Raw genomic sequence first — 21,062 nt, forward strand, 5'->3', positions numbered from 1 at the left:
GATAATTATTTATCTGCTCTGTGTCAGAATCCAGAACTGTTTTCCATTGCGTCGGCAGTGACGATTTGTGAAAGAATCTACCGTCTGAAAACCTCAAATCAAACATCTGTGATGAACTGAGTTGAAACCTGAATTTGCAGATAAGTGACTACAGTAATGTGTCTGCATGTTCACAATCACACGAATACTTCTACACGATTTCCATTTCCTTGTGACTCCGTGAAACAGAAGCGTGGTTTGTGCTCCGATAAGAATAATGCACAACTGAGTGAATTGTGTTTTAAGAGGAGATATGACCGTTTTCCTCGACTGCCTTCTTGTCACCAGCGGCCCCTGCCCTGAGACACCAGCAGGAGATAACGTACTGTGTCCCCGCATCGCTCACAGACACCCTCACCCTCATGTGGCGTGTGAGTGCCCTTTCATAACCCAAACACACCATAATGACTGAGATTGTGGTGTCGGCGTGCCTCCACACACACAGACACACACACACATAATAATGAAAGGCTCATGGGAGAGAAAGAAGCGGCTATGAATACAGTTTTAATTATCTTTTATGTTTAGTATAATGGGATATGGGGAGAGCTGTCAATCAAGCACTGGAATAGTATTCCAACTTGCACGTCCTCTTTTATTGTTTGGGAGACAATAAAACACCATATTGAATAGACAAATCATTTGACTTAATTCTGACGAACAGATGAGATTCTTCACTTGGAAAAGTGCCTAATTTCTGTTTAGCTGCTTCAGTTTTATAGTCGCATTGTTTAAAATGACTGGGTAATTGAACAGAGCAGGAGACACCAGTCATTTTACTGGGAAGTTGGTTCAACATCCAGTCTGACTCCTAATTCTCCCTTTAAAGTGAAAAACATTACCGATGCTGTAATATTTATCCCACTGGGTCATAGAACGTCTCTTTGATGCAAAACACAGCAACTCATCTGCTGAAATCTTGAGTTTTCACAATGTAACCAACTTTACATAAAGCTTTATTTCAAGTGTGTGTTTACTTGGCTGTTTCTTGCTATCTTTTGTTTCCAAAACCTTTTTTTCCACAGCAGACATTTGGACTATAAGACCTAAACAGTCATGGAGGCTGAATTCTTTCTAAATACATCACTTTTGTAGTCGCATTGTAGAAAATCACTGGAACACTGGAGAAGAGCAGAGGGTAAACTGATAAGTCATTTCTCCTGTTATGACAAGTCCATATGAGAATACTACAGTGTGTAGTTGTTGGTTTACATAAGGCTCTTTCATCTGGACTAAAATATGTAGTTTTGTAGTAAAATATTTATTGTAGTTTTGAAACCTTTAGACTCCGTGTATATTAAATTCTATGGTTGACGAAACACACATTTTAGATTTTTAACATACAAACGTTTCCAGGAAATCAAGGACCATCAACAATAAGATTTCAATCAAAGCCCATCCATATGAAGCTGCATATCGTTGTTTAATGACATATATACTTCTCTAAGGCATATAAAAAATAAGGAGAATCGTCATCGCCATCTGTCTCCGTGTTCTATGCAAAGTCCACACCTGAGACACAAAATTTGTTAACCAGTAAGAACATTTCTAATTAAAAAAAATGATTCAAACAGTTTTCAGAGTTGTTCGTTTCCTTATAGCAGCTCTTTGTTCATATTTAAATATCAAAATGTGACAATGAAAGACTCAACATGTGTTGGGTTTCCATGTCAACCCCTCAGGGCAACTGAAACCCACCAAAATTAAAAGAATACCCCAGAGGTATGAACTCCGTGTCCTCAGAGGACAGCACAGCCACGCTCCCCTATTCCATGGGGCCCCTGGAGGCCCCTGATCCCCCACAATGGGACCAATAGAGACGCCGCACCTGTATCCAGTGCGCCTGTCCCGTTTGGAAAAAGTTGGCAGCGCAATAGTTACGCTGCATGCGTCTCAAGGGCAAAGGAAATGAGGAAACCGATCACAATAACAAATGAAGACTGCTACCTTTCCAGACCTCTCTGTGACTGAGAGCGGGCTTCCCTGCTGACGTGCTGGCTCCGCTGCAGCTGCACTGCCGTGTCAGTGGAGGACGAAATTCTAGGGTTATTTATAAGGATTGAATTTTAAAAAAGAAAAAAAAAAAAAAGAAAAAGGGGAAGACGCGCCTGAAGGGGAAACGTCACATTTTCATTTGGAGCGACAGTGTGGCGAGACCGTGACCGAGCCGAGGAGAGGAATATGCGGCACCTTCCGTCTGCACAACGGGCCAAAGCAGAGGATCTCTACCGGATAAACGTCCTGCAGCTGGATGATGTGTTGTGTTGTGTGTATTCTATTTTTTCTCTGACACGCGGAATTATATGATCGCATCACGTTTCAGCGGGAATCTGTATGATCATACCGTCACGCCACGCCGGTTGGACCCCCCCAACACCGACTTCAAAGGATCAAGACTGACGCTGTCCATATTGACAACAGAAAAAAGGGCATTAAATCAAAGTTAATACAAGTTTCAGGGAGAAGAACAGGGTTTGTAGCTGCGGTGTTAAGGTTATACACAAAATATCATAAGAAAAGACACATTTCCTCTGTTTTTATGTGTTAAACTTACTGTGGGTTGCATCTCAGACTGCAGACTCAGACAACTGAGTTCAGGTTTCTCTGATTCTCGGTAATGTTTACACTCTAATTTTGGCTCAAATGCAACTAAATGAAGTTGATAGACCAACATTAATGATGGCACCCTGGGAGCCCTTTCAAGGAAGGGAGACTGGAGAATGAAAGAGGAATATTTGCGCCTTTAACCGGACACAGCGACGAACGACGGAGGACAAGCCACCTTCATTTTTTGGATTGGTCCAAAAATACTTTTTTGCGTGTCCCTTGGACTCCTGCACAATGGGGATTATGCTTCAAGTTATTCTAGGAATGTTTCAATTCCTGCTGCTCACCAGAATACCGACGTCCCATGCCAAGGTATGTATGTATGAACCATTTGACCTCAGAAGAGTACAAGTGTGAGGTGGTCACGCTGTCAGCAGCACGGTGTGTGATCCATTTAAGCCTTATTTTACTGTTTTTGCATCAGTCGGACTGAGGGTGTTTTATGAACGGATTTGTTGGAGTTATCCCAGAGGTCAATGACACCTGTCACCTCAGGTCCTGTGGCAGAAAAAAACGCAATAAACCTTGAGGATCTGAGGTTGTTAATCTCAATCTCTCAGTCATTATTACGCAGTGATATAAAGGTTTATTGTCGCTTCTCTGTCATAATTTACCATATACCAGGCAGCCATAATGAGGATTTTCTAAATATTTGCGCACATAAAAGCTTGCTGGATCAGGTATGAACCGTTTATAAAGGCAGTTAATGAGTTGCCTGGTTGTGGAAAATCCTCCACTAGCACTTGCTTTGTCCCTTTTGTTAGATCCCCATTCATAAAATATACTGTCAGACTCTTTATCCATAAGGGGGTGGAAGGTATGGAGGAAGGTGTGGGACATGTAGAATAAAAGTATGATATACTTATGGACCTTAACATTAAGTGAGTAGTTTGATATTGTTGGATTTATGCTTCATCTTTGTGGTTTTAATTGGAGTTAGATGAAAAGATGCCACTCTGTTTAGCTCTGCATAAAGACTGGGAACACAGTGAACAGCCAAGTCTCCCTGGCTTGGTCTAAACGTAACAGATCTGTCTGCCAATGCCTCTAAAGCTCACTTATTAACATATTAAGCTGTTGAAGAAAGAAAGTGTAAAAATCATTACCTTGTTTTTAGTGCTATGTTAGTTATTCAGCTGCATCATTAGTGTCATACTGGAGGATGTTTACCCCAAGATTGTCATTAATGGCTTATTAATAGCTTGCAGGAAACACATAAACACAAATGAATTTATTTTACAAGAGTAACTAACCATTAGGAGTTTGATTTATAGACTGGGTGTCTGAAGGTAGCTCAAAAAGAGCGTTCCATCATTTCAGAGCTCAGGGAGGGGTCGTCTTATCCAGAAAACATTTGAAGTCAGCAGAGACATATAACAAAGAGACGCTGGAACATGAGATTGTTTTTTTTCTTTGGTTAATAAATGAGACCAGACCAAATACCAGCCCGTCGGCCATTAGATTAACCACTTCATCATATCAGCTTGGAACTGCTTTGCATAATAAAGTGGTATTATCAATAAGTTTTGCTTAGTTTGATTTATCATTATTGATTGTGCTGACATGGTCCTCCTTGTGATTTATGTGCTCACTTCCACACACATACATACAGAGACCTGTGGGCTCTGTTTTTTTATTTATGTCTGGGGACCTCTATCAGGAACAGGCAGTGCTTTGAGGCGGTGTGGGATCCAGCCCTGACTCTGGGCTGCTATATACTGTATCTTTTACTCATTTATCATCCTAGACACTACATGACACTCAGCAGCGTGCACCAGAAAGCCTCTTCACCTTCACACACGTGATCCTCTGCTTTCATGCTGTCTGATTCTTTGACAGCTTATTTGAAAAAGGGGCCATCCTTCTTCTCTTGTGGCGATGAGGTTCAGTGTGACAGAGCTAATGTGCAGCTCTAGGGAAACGTCTTTTTTCACACACACACACACACACACACACACACACACACGCACACACACACACACGCACGCACGCACACACACACTTGGCCCATCTGTACAGTGAGCTCAGGGAGTGGCTGGAAGTTAGATTGGTTAGACTGTTGACAGATAGCACTGCCAATGCAGATGGCTCTGGGCTGGCACTCAGGAGTGTGTGTCTGTGTGTGTGCGTGCCAGATATGGCTGCCAAAAGGAGTTAATCTTAGACTTGTCTCAAAGACTGATACAGAGAAGACACACTTAGTTCAGCTCATACCAGTCACAAAATGGCTTCAGTCCTGGCTAAACTCAGTGTTGTTGAATCAACGTTGGCCCAAACCTGTTAGTGTATGTGTGTGGAAGGGGGTGGAGCAGTTAAAAGGGGGGGTAACTGGACAAAGTCTACATTCCCTTAGAAGTGGCCTTGGTCTTCATGCACACATACACTCAAACCAAGAGCTATATAATCCATTTTCTCTTTATGTGGGCTTTTTATCAGTGGAGAAGGTATTCAGGTCATTTACTTGTGTAAAAAGTATCAATATGGCTTTGCAAAAAAATAAAAACATTCAAGCTAATTTAAAAAAATAAAATGAGTCACTGAGTAAAATGTAAATATAAGCAAAATGCAGTGATTTGCAAATAATTAAAACACTACATTTTATTGGAAACAATTGAAAAAAAAATACAAAGAAACCCTTAATGGGGTGAAATGGGTTTAGAAAATGAATGAATGATGCATTCATTTTGGATTTTCAGCCAGCATTATCATTTTAAGATGATATTTGAGACATTTGAAGGAAAAGAGAAAAAAGATTGTAGTGCTTGAAAAAAAAAACCACCCATTAGAAAATCTTACAACCATTTAGGTTGACGGGCAACAGGTCATTGACACCATGTGGATAAAACACTTCTTACTTTCAGAAGCAAAGATGGGAAGGAATTCACTGCTCAGTAAAAGACTGCATAGGCAAACAGATCAACAATTTAAGACTAATATTTATCAGTGTTGGGGATAAGGAGGATGGGGGGTAACTAAGGATACTAAAATATTTAGTGAGTTTGCAGAAATCTCTGTGAACAAGGACAATATCAAAACCCCAAATTGCGTTCAACGGGAGAAACATCCTGATTCTGTAGTTTAGATCTCTGTACAGGCTCAGAAATCCATCATCTGTGAACATTGTTGTCAATATATCCATAGGTCCAAGTAAAACCCCCCCATGGATCGTTTGTTCAGGAACACCAAGATGTCGAAAATGTGACCTCTTTTGGTCGTGAGAGAAACTGCATGTGAAGTGTAAAAAAACGCCGTCCACAAAGGCAGCATTTGCATAGTAAAAACAAATGGATTGTAGCCCTGACCATTGTTGCTCTTTCACTTAGTGAAGTTATTGGCTAAACCCAACTAGAAGGTATAAAATTATTTCGTAACATGTTGTGCTTACATGCAACTAAAGCAACCAGCAAAATGGCATCTATGGGATTTACTCTAAAGAAAGTGACCCTGTGTTTTGATAAACTGTTGTCGTGTTATAAACTTGCTTTACAAATTCCCTTTATTATGGTGTGATTATTATGAAATTATGTGGGGAAAACATCACTTTTCAGTTATCTATTGTGGTCACAAACCAAACAGGTCAACTAGCTCTAGTTTAGTGTTTAATATCGTTTTAGTAAGATCCTCAGATGTTTTTAAATCTGACAAGAATGACTAGAATATTTGCCCCTGAAATGGGGGTGGATTAGATATAAAAAGCAGCAGAGGATTGAAATTCAATTTCTGGGACTGTAAGAAATGCACCACATGACATAAAATAAAAGCAAGTAAGAAAGAACAACATTTTGGATGAGTATTTAATAGTGAGTAATACAACTGTGCAAAAATATTTTAAGACCAATCAGTGTCTCAATTATAGCGGGTAAAAGGCTTCAGGGCAAAGGTAGCAGGTGCAACTGGTTCAAACATCCAGCAGCTCTGTCCTGCAGTTCATCGTGAAGGTGAAGATTTGGTAGAAATTTGATCTTGTGCACAGACGTTTTTTTCACTTTAAATGGACCAGCAGACCACATCCCTGCAGAAAATGTGTTGAAATGATGCCAGAAATTAAGCTTCAGTGTAACCGTCACACCTGCTCTGACCCTCTTTCAAGTTCGTCTGAATATCAAAGTTCAGAGGATTTGTTTTCTTTCTGTTATCTACCACCAGACTTTATTGAGCCTGTCATGCTCTGATCCCAGGTGTGAAATATTGTGGTGCTCATTAACGGGAAATACTTAGATCTGTAGATCTGCTTCAGCAGTGTTTTACAACAGTGACAAACAGAAGGTCGCGGATAATAAAGCAAGCCTCACTGCAGCTATATAATGGTTTACTTCAGGTCTAACTGCTGATGAGGGATCAATAACAGCCAATAAATAACCTGCCTTTGCTTTAAATCTGATAATTGAATGAAATGAAACTCTACAGCTTGTACTCTTTAGTCTGTGTAGGTGATCAGGGGGAACATTTTCAGGTTTTCTTCATTTACGTCGCTATTTATTGCATTTTCAAAACAGAAATTTGCATCTGAATTTAACTCTAACTTGATGCTTTTCATATAAAAAAAAATTAATTTGTTAAAGCTGAAAATGTTTGGCAGAATTTAAAATAATAACATCTTCAGGTAACTTTTTAGTTTCTGCATGGAAATCTAGTAGGTAAGAAATATTTTAGAAGAGCTCAAGTTTATTCCCTTTGTGACAGGCTTGGCTAAACTAAACTAAAAGCTCTTATCTTGGCTCTAAGGTACGTCACTGAAAGTTCTCTAACAGGTCAATGTCACCTGGAAACTTACTGTGAAGTAGGCTTTTCGTGTGAATTTTCATACATTTTTTAAATGTTTTTTTCAGCTTGCTCACTGGCGGCCTGCAGATTCCCCCAAATCCAGGGAAGGTCGGGAAGGTAAGTGCTTCTACAAAGACTCTTCCTCCTCAGAGCTGAAAGAGTAAAACTAAAACACGTCATTTGTATTTTCATCTACCAGTGCGACGGTGGTTGGAGGTGTACTCGCGCAGCGGCTGCGAGCCTCGGGACACGCTGGTGGAGGTTTGGCGGGAGTTGCCGGGGGAGACCCACCATCTCTTCGTCCCGTCCTGCGTTTCTGTGCGGCGATGTGGCGGCTGCTGTCCTGATGAGGCCTTGGAGTGTGTGCCCTTGCTCACACACACACTCACCATGGAGGTACATAGCACATGTGAATCCCTATGTGCTCAGGTAAATGATAAATGTGGAGTGACTTTTTTCTGCTCTGTGTGCAGCTGATGAGAACGTCCTTCATGAAGCACGAGCTCATTGAGCTGCCCTTCGTAGAGCACAGCCAGTGCGAGTGCAGGTAATAAAAACACTGTGTGTATAGCGATACATCGTGTACCTGCCTTTCATTGGCCTCACTGAACCCTTTCATATTCATTTGCACACAGGTTAAAAGAAGAATTCAAGCCAACACCTACTACAAGGTAAACCTCACATCTCCTTCTGTCTGTATGTCCTTTAACCTTCCTGTTCCACTTTTTCCTAATGAAATTATCAACCCCTGCCTGTCACCTAATATACAAACTCCACACTGATGACACGCTTTTAACTCTGCTGGTGATGCCCGTAATGAGGTGAGCTTAGTCAAAAACCAGTTCTGCCTGATGAAACCCAAGAAGCACTTGAGCTTAAAACAGTTTGTACCTCTCAGCTTCTTGTTCATGTAGTCACTATACGACGTTCACATTTACAATGGAACAAATTCACATCACCATTGTTGTGTCAGTCCTTAAAATATGGGTATGTATGCAATTAAACACAGAAGAACCAACATTATCCTGCCTATTTAATGACGCTTTGAAGAGTAAAGGCAGCAAAATGTTTTTTATGATCTAGAATAATGATCACAACCCAGCCAACTTTTTTTGGACCCGGAATGTTCTGGGAATGTTGTTTTGCTTTTGCAGCAACGTTCTCTAATTTTTTTATCATATTGGTCGTCAGGAAAGTTTTTCATATATAAATATAATGTTAGTTTTTTGCATGTTTTGCTTTCCTTCACGTTCCCCTGCATTCTAGCAGTGCTCAGTTTGTTAATCAGAGTGAAATAATCAGTCCACTTACATGCACAGTTGAGTCAAACTAAGGTTACACCTTGATTTGGACAGGTTATTAGACCACTGTACCTTTCCCAGTATATATGCACTGGGTGGAATTAGGTTATTAAGCGAAGTGTGTCTGATGCTGCAATGCTTTGGACTGTGTGAGCAAACGTTCAAAACATTCTGCTGTATCTATCAGGTGTAGCTGAATTCTCAACTCCAACGTGGTCTTTAAGTTACTTGAATGTTGATTTTGTCAGATGACGCAGCTTTTATAAAATCAGGATTTTATTAGAGCAGAGCGGCAGTCTGAATATGCTTTACGTGACCGTGAGCTGACACATAGTCTCAATGGGCTAATTTTCAATCACAATTTCAGACCAAAAAAATATGTGAATGAAAGCAACTTTGTTTGGAATTCATCTGTGTTAATATACATTTACGCTTTACTGTTTTTACAAACAGATGGAACTCTAGAGCTTGTGCGGAGCACCGTGGCCCATTTGTGTGTAGATTAGTGTATACATACAGGAGTGATTCGATCCCCATCTTGGTTAGTTGGATTAACATGATTTCATGCATTTTAAAAGTCTGATTTTGGTCGAACTAACACAATAATTTGGTTATCTCTAGTTTCAATGTAAACATGCTTGGTGAAATATGAACAGATAAACTTAGAGATTAATAAAAAGTTTGGCTACTCTTAAAAAAAAAGAATTAATAAATTATTTCATATGTATGTAGGCATCAGTATGTTTGTATGTCTGTGATATTCAAAAATTATTTAACCGTAGATAACTCAAAGAAACAACTCATTATTCACTGCATTATCTAACAAATTACTTATGTTGCCTTATGTGTAGAGGAGGGATGGATAAAGCACTTTGTGTTTTTTACAGTTCAGCATGTGTGAAGCGGTCACAAAGCCTTATTGTCATTTACACATACTGGCTTGTTGATAGCTTAGCTTTGATCAATTGACAGTAAAATGCTAATGGAAAGAAAATGATGTTATGATTCAAGTTCTATAGCAATAGTCATTAACAGGGGAACCAAAACATACAACTAAAAACTCACAGTTCATGGTTCTTCATGTGCTAAACTATCCCCATGTGAGACTGCTGTTTTGTCAGTTTTACCATCACTTGCTGTTTGGTTGGTACCAAAATAACTTTGTTGTGGTTATCAAATTATCACGGTTTGTTCTTTGAGGACCTTTTTTTTCAAAGTTTACGTCCTCTTCTCTTGACTATGTTGACATGATGTGGCATCTCTTACAGATCACTAAAAAGCCTCTTGCAGCATTGGGAGGACAGTGTGTCACATAACCTGTTGGTACAGTACATGTGTGTACATTGACCTTTACTAAATCTGTAACACAACTTGAGATAATACTTCACAGGAAACCTTTAAATTCAACGTCTTTCTCCAGCCAGCTGGAAAAAAAGGCCTTTAATACGTCAAGCAGAACATATGAAAACCTAACGCAGCAAGGTGGAGTCGCTCGTTATGGTTATATATTACGGGACTTTGAGAGCTGGCTGACTGGGATACCTCAACTTTATGCAATTTCTCTATTATGGTTTACTTATCTCAAGGTCAGCAGGATTTCAGAGCTATAGATTTGTGCTCTGTGGTCAACAATGTCACACCAATGTTATGGTTTATCAAAATCTTTGGTCTATACATCAAAGCATACATGCTGGAAGTAAAAGGACCTTTCTGTCATACATGTAGAAACACTGGCGTTCAGGTTTCAGAGAGTGACAGCTGAACGATGTGGTCCTGGTGTTTGTTTGCGTGCCTCATCCTAGCAGGTCCAGGCAGACAATCACATAATTGCATCTTTAATGTTTATGTCCCCCTGCTTCCTGTTAGGATGTGGACATAAATAAAGAATTCCAATGTATGCGTGTGCCTGTCTGTAGTTTATACCTTCAGTTAAAGATCATACATCTCTACGATTGTTTGAGGTTTTATTTGAACATTTTTTAACATTAATATGTGTCGAAACTCTTTGTGTTAATTCAAATTATGTTTTGACATGAGTTGAGTGTGATTGTGTGTGAGCGGCTCAGTGAGTTAGCATCTGTGTGACTCTCTCCCAGCCTCCCCTGGGACAGCCCGTATCCTGTTGTCACCATAGCGATGATATTATCTCCTCTACCATGTGCTCTCTCACAGTCTGACGGAGCACAGTCACGCATCCATAATAGTAAATTAGAGCTCCAAAAACGACAACAACAGAAGCTGTTGATAATGTCGTGGTAAAGCTGGTAAAAACATAGCTGGCCACAGTTTAATGCATAAGGTTGGATTAGAATAGAGGGGGACAATTTAAAGACAAGTTATCTTGCTGCTGAGGGCACCAGCACATATTTAGGTAAAATAGATGGTGCTGAAGAAGGGCAGGTCAAAAGGGCTCAATGCTAAAACTATAAAGAAAACAAAAATCTGTAGAGAAAGCTTTAAAAACCTTTAGAACAGTTGTCAAGCTTACAGTGTCTATATATTATTTCACTGGATCATTCTTGTTTGTATATCAACATAAAATAAGTCTGATTGAGCTGATTTTAGCAGTTTTAATTACTTGAAAGTGGTTTAGTGTGTCACACTGAGCAGCCTACATGCCCTGTGCTGGTTTTGAAAATCTGTTTTACAGCAAACCAACAATCGGCTGTCATGGATGTTGGGAGCATCAGCGAGCATGTTTACATGAGTCTAGAATGAAAAAGAATTCTTGTTAGTCCCACCAAAAATCAAGCTTCTCAAACACAGACTAACACTGCTAGATAACGCAGTTTGAGAGCAAATAGCTCACATGTATTCACTCAACTAGTCTCACGCTCCAAAAGTTCAATTTTTTAATAACACAGTAGTGATACAGCTGAAATCTCAATAAAGCTGCTCTCATTCACGTATTTTTCAGTCTCTTTTGTCTGACAGATAAACTCGTCAGATATTGTGACTGAAAAGTAGCCAGTTAAGAACATTTGTCAACTAGCGCTTGCTTAAGGAATTTCTAGACTGTCGCTCTGCTCTAATAAAAACTGCAGCGTCGTCTGACAAAATCACCAGTCAAGTAACTTAAAGACAGCGTCGGTGCTATGAATTCAGCTACACAGACATGTACAAGGATCCCCAACAGAGAAACTTATATACAGCAGAATGTAATTTTTTATTCCACATTGCTGTTCGACTAGACTCATGCACCAAAACAACTGTTAGGGTAGCTGATTCTCATGATGTGCTTTAAGATACATGGTTGCATGGTTCTGACAGTGTGTGATGAGCTTGGACTGAGTCCGGGCTCTTTTGATTCAGAAACAATGAAATTCTAAATAAACTGCGGTTTTCTGAATTGGGTAACATTTCACTCAGGTGTTTTGGGCGCTTTGTAAAAATCCTTTGCATAATGTTACTGAAAACTACGTTAACAATCTGAGTCTGTCAGTTAAAAAAAACAGGCACTTTAACTTTTATGTTGAGAGTTACCCCTCCAATGCTGCAACTGTTTTGTAGTTGCAGGTCATATTAGAAATTATGAGTCTTTTTTGCTATCAATAATTTTGATTAAAAAAGATAGAGCCCAGAACATTTAAATGCAAATTAAATTTCTCTTGATTTGTGAATTTTTCTTTCAAATTTAGATGAAAACTTACAGCTGTTTTTTATGAGAATATTGCATAAGAAAGCATTAAAAGTAAAATGTACTTTCTATGAAATTACAAGTGGACAAAAAGGTTAGAAAATTAAATAAGGGGTCACAGATGAAAGTCTTTAATTACTTCAGAAAAATTTATGATGTTATAATAATGTTCAAAATGCTTTTGTAAGAGAATGTGCAACGTGTGCATTTTACAACATGTGCAGAAAAATTGTCAGTATGAATAGAATATGTCTAATTGAAATTAAATCAATAACTATGCAGAAGTTTTAGATGATCCAAGGATGCGTTCAGCGTTTAGTGGCTCCTGGAAAATCTGAATTAAAACTCTTCTTTTTGAAACAGATGTCAGAACTGATAACAATATGTTGAACATGAACTCCTGACCTGTGGCAACATTTTGTCTGTTGGATATTCTCAGGACCTATCGGAAGCCAGAAAGAAAAGGCAAGAAGAAGGAGGAGGGGAAGTCCAGACAGAGGAAAACTGGAGCCGTCAGAGCTGCGTATGTTCAGTGTTCGCATTCATTTTTTTTTTTAAACTCAGTTAGAAGACTTGTGTTTATGTTTGTGCTAATGTTGGTCAGTATTTTTCGAATACTCTCAGGCTCAGTGTGAATGTTTGGATTAGAGAAAACTGAGTTATCTGGTCTTCACTATTACTGAAGGACAATTTGTTTTACAGCCACAGCAACAGTCAAGGTCTCACACACACAAACCCACGCACACACACACGTCCCATAATCCGCTGTTAACCTTCTTAGTCATAGTAGTTAAGGCAGCATTTAGCCAGTAGTTAAAACATATTTGCTGTTGTAAGGAGTTCAACGCTCCTGTGTTTTGAATTCTCACCACAGTTTAGAAAATATATTCTCTTGTGCCATAAACTTCACGAGTCCTGAGCAGAGAAGGATAAAGGAGTGAGTGCTCCTTTCCTTTTTTGCCCACTTCCCCTTCACTTTGCTGTCAGTCATTTCCGGCCCCCAGGGGCCAGAGGTGGCTCCGTTTGGGTGTGATGTCCTTCAGCTCCCATCCATCACCCAGAAAAAGGCTTTATTCAGATTCTGGCAGGGGTGAAATCTGTGTAATTTGCTCCCAAATGCCACCTCCTCTGTCCATGCCAGCGGCAGGCGTGGTCACGGGAACGGGAACAAAGATGGCCCCTCCATGCCTCATTAAGTTACTTCATTAAAGCCGCCAGCCTCCCGGCAAGACTGAAACAGAACTAGCTCCAGTTAATGGACCAACTGATTCAGGCAACTTTCTCAGACTTAGAACGAATGTGCAGGGCGTCTAGAGGTGGATCTGAAGGCCTCAAAGGCAACAAGGCGAACATAGCCATGGTAACAGACAGAGAGACAGACGGACAGAAAGAGTTTGTCAGCAGCTTCAGAAACATTATCCCACATTAGTCACACATCTCCCACATACTGCATTGTGTGGATTTGTCTCAGACCAGCAGCATGTTCAAACAAACCTTGCATTTGATTTTTAGCCATTTAGTCAGTGTGTCAGTTTGGCTTTTATTGTCAGTGAACAATTAGATTGTGAAATACTGTATATGTGATGAATATTGGTTGGAAGACTCATGAAGCCCATGGGATAAATTAAAAACTAAGATGATCCCAACTGTTTAACATCCATATCCACCACCAGGCCAACTTATCCAACTCTTTTGGTACCAAATACCACCAGCGTTGATAATGTTCAGCCTCATCTGTACTGTACATTCAGAACTACATAACAAATATCACATAAGCCAAGCTTAATACAGTGTGAAAAGCTTCTGGATGGCTACAAGAAATCCTTTAAAAGCAGTCAACGCTGCCAAAAAGTCTTCTACCAAATCAGTGGGTACATTTTCTGTCTGTATATTTTCATTTCACTTTATAAGTGGCTTTATAAGAGGTTCTTTTTTTTCTTTCTTCAATGGGTTTGGATATTATGTTAAAATAATGTGTTTATATAATATTGGCTCATGCATTTATTACTGGAGTTTTCCCAGATTTTGCACTTCCCGGATAATTCTGACTGGTACTGTGCTGTATCATTATGCTGAAAGCGTTGCATTGGTTGTAGCCATAATCAGTGACATTTTAAATCTAATGAGGCACCTAACCACGATGTTTTGCACCTCTTTTTCAACACAGAACCCACGCCCCTCCTCGTCCTCCTTCCACGTCCTCTCCTCTTCCATCGTCACCACCCCCCACCACTCTCTCTCCCTCTCCCTCCCCGACGCCTGGTTGCCGCCCCTGCAGAGGGAGGAAGTGGGCCCTGGATGCAACGTCATGTCAGTGCAGATGCACCCTGAGAGCTCAGAGCTGCAGCAGGAAAGGCCTGACACTCAACCCTCGGCGCTGCAAGTCAGTCCACACAAAAGAAAAGGATTAAATAACTTTTGTTAATGGGTTTTTAGACATATATATGACTAAATCTCCATATACACACATTGGGGGGATAAAGCCACAAAAACTGAGTGATGTATGATGTAGGGCTTTAAATTAATAAGTTCAGCAAATCTAATTTTAGAAAAATGCAGCGAGTGAACCATCTTGAGCTCCACAGTGTTTTCGACAGTTCCCTTTTTCATATAGCCAAATTATTTATTTTTTTTATCACAGCTTTAACATTTTTTTGCTGTCCAAAAGCTTAGTAAGCATATTCAGTGAGTTGTGGGTCATGGTTTTGTGTAGTCACTTCCTCTTTTATTTCATAATGTTTTGCTGTTGTTTACTTCAGCCAGTTTTACCTCCACTCTTTGTTCATTTTGCCACCAGTTTTTCCCACCCCCTGTGTTCAGTTAGGTCATTACCTGACTCACTGCTTCTCACCTTTTAGCTGCCAGATTGTCTTTTCTCTGGGATATTCTGAGCTAAAAAAGGAAAGAGAAATCCAAAAAAGTTAAATATTTTGGTGTAACAGGCTGCTTAAACACGCTCTCCCGTCCTCATATGTATGCATACAAATCACAGTTCGTACAAATGGATAAAAATAATCAAGGGTCCTTTAGAAAGTTGAGGAGGCAAGGAATTATGTGATGGCATTATCTCCTATCTTTCATAAACAATGGTCTAGTGTAACCTATGCTAAAAGAGATCTTAAATGAAGCACTGGAGCTACTTTCCTTCGTATTTGGTGAATTTGAACAGCTCTTAGCAAGGCTACTGCTCAGACATTTCGGGTCGTTTCCCTCATTTAGGAAGGTTCCTGAGTAAAATTGTCTATTCGACCGTACCTTGTCTTTGTGGTTGAGTATTTTGTACTTAATTTCTTGCTTTATGAGATCTTGCTGTAGAATTGAGCTTTTGGACTTCTTTCTGGTTTTTACCCTTTTGCCTACTCTCTGTCTGCTCTGGTTGCTCCACTGACTGCCAGCCTGTGTTTGACCCTTGCTCTGAGCGTTAAAGTTGGATTTCTCCTGTCTCTGGACTTTCACCTGTCTCTGGTGCATTGCAGTTTGGTCCTTTAATCTTTGAATACCCAAATAACTCCTAATGTGAGTGTGTTTGATTTGGAAAACAAATAGATCTGGACACAAGCATCAGAGAGGAATATGTATGTGCTCACTTTATTACCAGACTGTATGACTGTGCACCGTTGAGGAAATCACCATTCAGGTGAGAATCAGTCCTGTATCTGTCGAAAAAGATTTCATGCTAAAACTTTCCTCTCCTTGTTTTTCTTTGTTCCAGATGTGAAGCCATGAGGACTTGATGTGTCCACCCACTTTCTTTTCACCCTACCAAATCCCTCTCAATTCATCACCTGCTCTCAGCATCAGTGCCATGGACAATAAAGACGTTTTAACATACAGTATCTCAAGCTGAAGGAAATATTAGTAGCAGCACACGAGAACTTTTTTAGTAAAATTAGTCTAAATGTGCTCCGGCTCCACATGTGTGCAAACCAAATGTCTTTCCACCTCGTTGCTTCTGTGGCAAAGCTTCGTGTACGTATGTCCATTAATATGACATCACAGAAGCGGAGGATGAAAGTTTCCGAAAAATGGCAACTCTGAGAGACTTGGGAACAGCATCTGCAGCTGAACATTCTCTGCTGTGGTTTTAGAAACTGGACTTCAAGAAGTTCCTTTCACCTGCAACCAAACTGCACAAGAAAGCAGTGGAAACAAGAACCATATAAGAACACCGTGGATGAACGTGGCCTTACACAGGTGTCCTACGTGTTGACGCTTCAGTGGAAGTTGTGATTATTTGCTCTCAAGGAAACCACACATGGAGACGATTCAAGGTTTAAGCCACAACTAGGGGATTTGAGAAACAAAACCAGATCAGATCATTGGTGGCCACATGAACTCACACCAGAAGGATATAGGACATGCTCGTGAACTGGCTTCCCAGTGTTTGTGGACCTATAGTTGAGCTGAATGCTGGATGGAACGCATCTGTGTGGTCTCCTTGCTGAAAGACGCAGATGGGTTATCCCTGCACCCGTTCACTCTTATTCAATGCGTATGACCACAGGCTGGCTCTCCAAGCCGCTTTTCCGGCATTTGTTTAATTTGAGCCTTTTGTGTCCGTCTCTCCTCAGCTTCTCCATTGAAAGGAGCCGCTTTGCTTCTCTTTGCCTCTCTTTTAAGCAGTGAGGAGAATGACAATAATGAGGCCTGGCGGCTCTCCACCGCTTCGCACACAAACATTCACACTTATAATACCAGAAACACCTTCAACATTATATATGCAACACACACACATCCATATTTACACACATACATGCAATGTGAAATTAATACAGGTAGCCATAAGCGTTTTGTTTGTGCAAATATATGTCAGTTGTTTATTTTTCAATTTACTGAAACGTCTGTATTAAGTATTGTATAACATGCCACTGTTTTCTATTTTATTGTAATTCTGCTGTCGAGTTGATTGAAAAGTTATTGCAGAGTATATTGCAGAATTTGTCTTTGTTTGGTTGGTGTTCACCTTTAATCCGTCTGCATAACGAGTCACGCTGGGTGGCCTGCTAAACCGATATCCAAATGTATTGAATTTAAACAGAGATGGCTCACACGAGCCACAAATGGGAGACCCTATACATTGCAATGTGTAATTCAAACAATCAGTGGGGTGGCGTTGTGTGCAGTGCACAGAATCCAAGCAAATAGCAGTCCCCAGTGCAGTGAAAGGAAAACATAGCTATTGTTGATGCATGTTAGAGCCCGGATGGAGTATTATTCGTTTGGAACATAACTTGTTTATATTCTGACTGAATCTCACGGTTTTACCCCGTGTCGCTTTATGAAGGCTTGGCTGCTGGTTGGGAACAGGGATTTGAACTCTGGCTGTTTCAGTAAGGTTTAGTTTTTGAGCAGGTTGTCAGTCAGTGTGAGGAGCTAAAGCAAGAGCTCAGAGGACCCGAAGTGGCAGGTCAGGGAGTTTAACCCAGTTTTTATACCCATTCAGAGCACGTCTGCTGTGCCAAATTTGACTGAGAACATTTTACCCATGATGTTTTAGGGTTAGGATTAGGGTAAGAAAATGAGAAACAATAGCTTGGAAACTCCATGATTCATGTCTGTACTCTCCCCCACGATCCATATGATCCTGCTGATTGAAGAATATTCAACCAGAAACAGCGTGCAGTTCAGATTGTGAATTATTTATGTGTCAGCTTTGAAGCAACAGAACTTTGTTTCAATGGCTGCTGTGATAAGCTTTGTATTTATACTCTTCAGAGATTAGATATTATTTTTTACCATGCTCATTGTTTGGTGTTTATTGCTGTCAATCAATGCTTCAATCACTACCTCTATATCATAACATACTAATTATTGTTACTTTCTCTGTGTATGATCAGAAAATTATATGTTTGGCAATAAGAACAGTCTCCAGTGTAGAGACTGATTATCACTGGTTTAAAGGAAGTTTTCTGAAGGGAAGAACTTTTCATGACAGGAGAACTGAACTGGTCTTCCGAATACAGACCAGACACTGTGAGTTGTTGTGGAAAATGTAAGGGTTTCCCAAAGTTTTATGGCCTCAAACTACTACTGACCAGTCTTGGATATTTGATAATAGTTTGGGGAAATACAGTTTTGAGTTAGATCTTTTGTATGCTTACAGTGAAGCTGCGTCAGTCAGCTTTGCATAAGGACAGGAAACAGTGGAGGAGCAGCTAGAGTGTTTCTGTCAGATGTACCTAAATCCACTGAGGGACACCTCATTTGCTGTTTTATAGACAGATTTTCAAAATGCACTTTAACCCTTGAGATTGTTCGGTTGCTTCTTCTGAATTTCCACCTGAAAATCCCCAAATAATTGTCAGCAGCAGCACAAGAGCTGGTCTGTGAGGCCAAAGTGATTAACCCTAGGCTCTATGGATAGGAGACTCTTGGACCAGTTTTTGAATACCTCCTTGTCCGCATCACCAGGTCAGAGTGAGATTTTTACTTCTGCTTAATGAGCGTAAATAACAGGCTCATTACAATGAGTCAGTAAATGCTAGAATATATCCTAAAAGCAACTCTACCTAGTTTGGTGCTGCAGAAAAGGAACACAATGCTGCATACATTTTTTTGTCTTCTTAGCACCAGGCTGCCTCTTTATCACAGTTGTTGTAGTTATAGTGAAGGGTCCAGAGGCAGGCTCGCTGGCCGGAGGGACAAGGATGTGAAATGAATACACTTTTATTCAACAAAACAGAAGGTGTTGCAAAGTCATTGAGTCCAGAGGTAGCAAAATCCAAAAATGCAGAGCAGAGTGTGGACTTTAGCTTGGCGGGAGAAAGTAACTCACATGAGGACAAAACAGTGATGACGATCAAAGAGCAAAGCAAACCAAGTGGTGTTTATATACCGAGGGAGGTAATGGTAAGCAGGTGTTTGTGGACAGAACAAAAGAGTTAACAGTAAAACCAAAAGAACTGAGTGAGAACGAAATAAAATATACTTACACAAGACAGAACAGAGTACTTCAAGCCAATGCAAAATCCCCAAAAAACCCTGATCAGGACAGTCTTCCATGAGAGTTCCACTCTAAGCAAGCTTCAGAAAATGGCATATTGAGGTTTTAATAACAGATGGTGCTGGTGCACGGACCTCCAAGGTGGAAGGGGTTAAAGGTCTTGGTAGGCAGATTATGTTACTTTAGGACAGACCCAGACGAGCTGTTTAATCCTGTTTCCAGTCTTAATACTAAACCAAGCCACCCAGCTGATATAGCTGAACTGCATAGTTACTTAACAGACATGCGTGTGGTATCGGTCCTTCCATCTGACTCTTAGCAAGAGAGCAAAAAAGTGTTCTTCTTTTATTCAAACTGTTCCTTTAAGGTTTTATTTTTACTCACCTGCAGATGTTGCCCTACATGCATAAATCATTTGCCTGAACTGATACATTTTCCAGCCTTTGCTTCCTCGTAATAGTGAATTGATGCATTTTGTGAATAAGCAAACAAATGTTTTGGGAAACCTATGAGTCCCCCGAACCTCAGTACCGATTGCACTTGTGTTTGAGATTGCAGAGTACATATTGCAGATTAATTCCCGTGGGAAAAAATAAAAGAAAAAAAATCGACACCACTCATGCAGACATTTGTGATATGTAACCTTCCACCGAGGAGACTTGTCGTGGAGCATCGTAGGGTTTAAACCTTTCCATTTTATCACCAAATTTTCTTATTTCAAAGCAGTGATTCTGATCAGTGAAAGCAGGAACAGCTGGTTCCAATACGATGTACAGTCTGTCCAGATATACAGAGGGGACATGTTAATAAACTTATCAAATGTTCTGGTCCTACGTGAGCATCAAACATCAGTGTGCTTTGTATCTGCACAGTCTACATTGTACTGTTAGGATAGCCCTGTTCCAGCCTCCAGTGTCTTTGACACCTATAGATACCCAATACTGAACTATATAACATCTTATAATCTGTATCCATCCAGTGTAAGAAGTAGTGCATACTCTAGAAATGTATTTGTAACTTCATTTTAGCTGTTCCTTGCAATGAATCTCTTCTCTACAAACACATTGTACTACTGTAGCCAATGTAGAGAAAAACTACACTCTTTTGTTTTTTTGTTTGTTTGCTGCTACACCATTTGTGCCCTTTTATTATTTCCTTGTAGAAAACAATGCAGGTTTATGTTGTCTTAGCTTATAATAGCTTATAAATGCCAATTAATCAATTTAATCTCCACATTTGTGTGTTCTCTGCATTGTCAAATATATTCAAAATTATACCAGAATACAACCGTGATGTTACAGATGTTATTAAAGGAAATGTCTTATTTTTCATATAAACTTCTCGTTTTCTTCCTGCACATCTGCTGGCCCTCTGCTCTGAACTCCTCTCCTCTATCCCCTCTTGTTTCTGTTGTTTTAATCTCTCATTTGACGGTAATGAAAAGTAAAGAGGCTTTTTTCATTACATTGCCACCATGGGAGTTGGGCAATGAGAAGAACTGCGTATGTGATGTGACGTGGTGTTGTGAGACATAATATTGTTCCTGCTCCTCCTCTCATTTGTACTGCTGAGTCAGAAGTACAAAGATGTGCAACCCCACACCGTGTGTTTGGAAAATAACTAGAAATTTACTCAGGCACACATGGGGCACTCATGTTTACCTGAACTTCCATTTCATGATGCTTTACTGCAGTAAGTCAGTCAGCTTGCTTTTGTTACTGTGGCAACAATGTTCAACACAACATGGAGCAGTTTGTGTTTGTTGATGCAA

The 21,062-nt window shown here is 40.0% G+C and overlaps 1 protein-coding gene across 1 annotated transcript; it reads left to right on the top strand.

Moving 5' to 3' along the window:
* Positions 1 to 1,855: 1,855 nt before the first annotated feature.
* Positions 1,856 to 20,627, top strand: vegfba (vascular endothelial growth factor Ba). Its single transcript, XM_072395558.1, has 8 exons — positions 1,856 to 2,958; positions 7,476 to 7,527; positions 7,610 to 7,806; positions 7,884 to 7,957; positions 8,046 to 8,081; positions 12,788 to 12,871; positions 14,516 to 14,731; positions 16,061 to 20,627. Exons 1-8 carry the CDS (start codon positions 2,881 to 2,883, stop codon positions 16,080 to 16,082), a joined length of 759 nt encoding a protein of 252 aa, XP_072251659.1. The 5' UTR covers positions 1,856 to 2,880; the 3' UTR covers positions 16,083 to 20,627.
* Positions 20,628 to 21,062: the final 435 nt, after the last annotated feature.

This window comes from Leuresthes tenuis, unplaced genomic scaffold (assembly GCF_036924035.1).
Source record: "Leuresthes tenuis unplaced genomic scaffold, fLeuTen1.0.hap1 SCAF_11, whole genome shotgun sequence".
NCBI lineage: Eukaryota > Metazoa > Chordata > Actinopteri > Atheriniformes > Atherinopsidae > Leuresthes > Leuresthes tenuis.

Coding starts and splice junctions, on each gene's coding strand:
- vegfba (XM_072395558.1), top strand. CDS start 2,881: ATGGGGATTATGCTTCAAGTTATTCTAGGAATGTTTCAATTCCTGCTG. Junction 12,872..14,515: donor ACTGGAGCCGTCAGAGCTGC/GTATGTTCAGTG, acceptor TTTTCAACACAG/AACCCACGCCCCTCCTCGTC. Junction 14,732..16,060: donor CTCAACCCTCGGCGCTGCAA/GTCAGTCCACAC, acceptor TCTTTGTTCCAG/ATGTGAAGCCATGAGGACTT.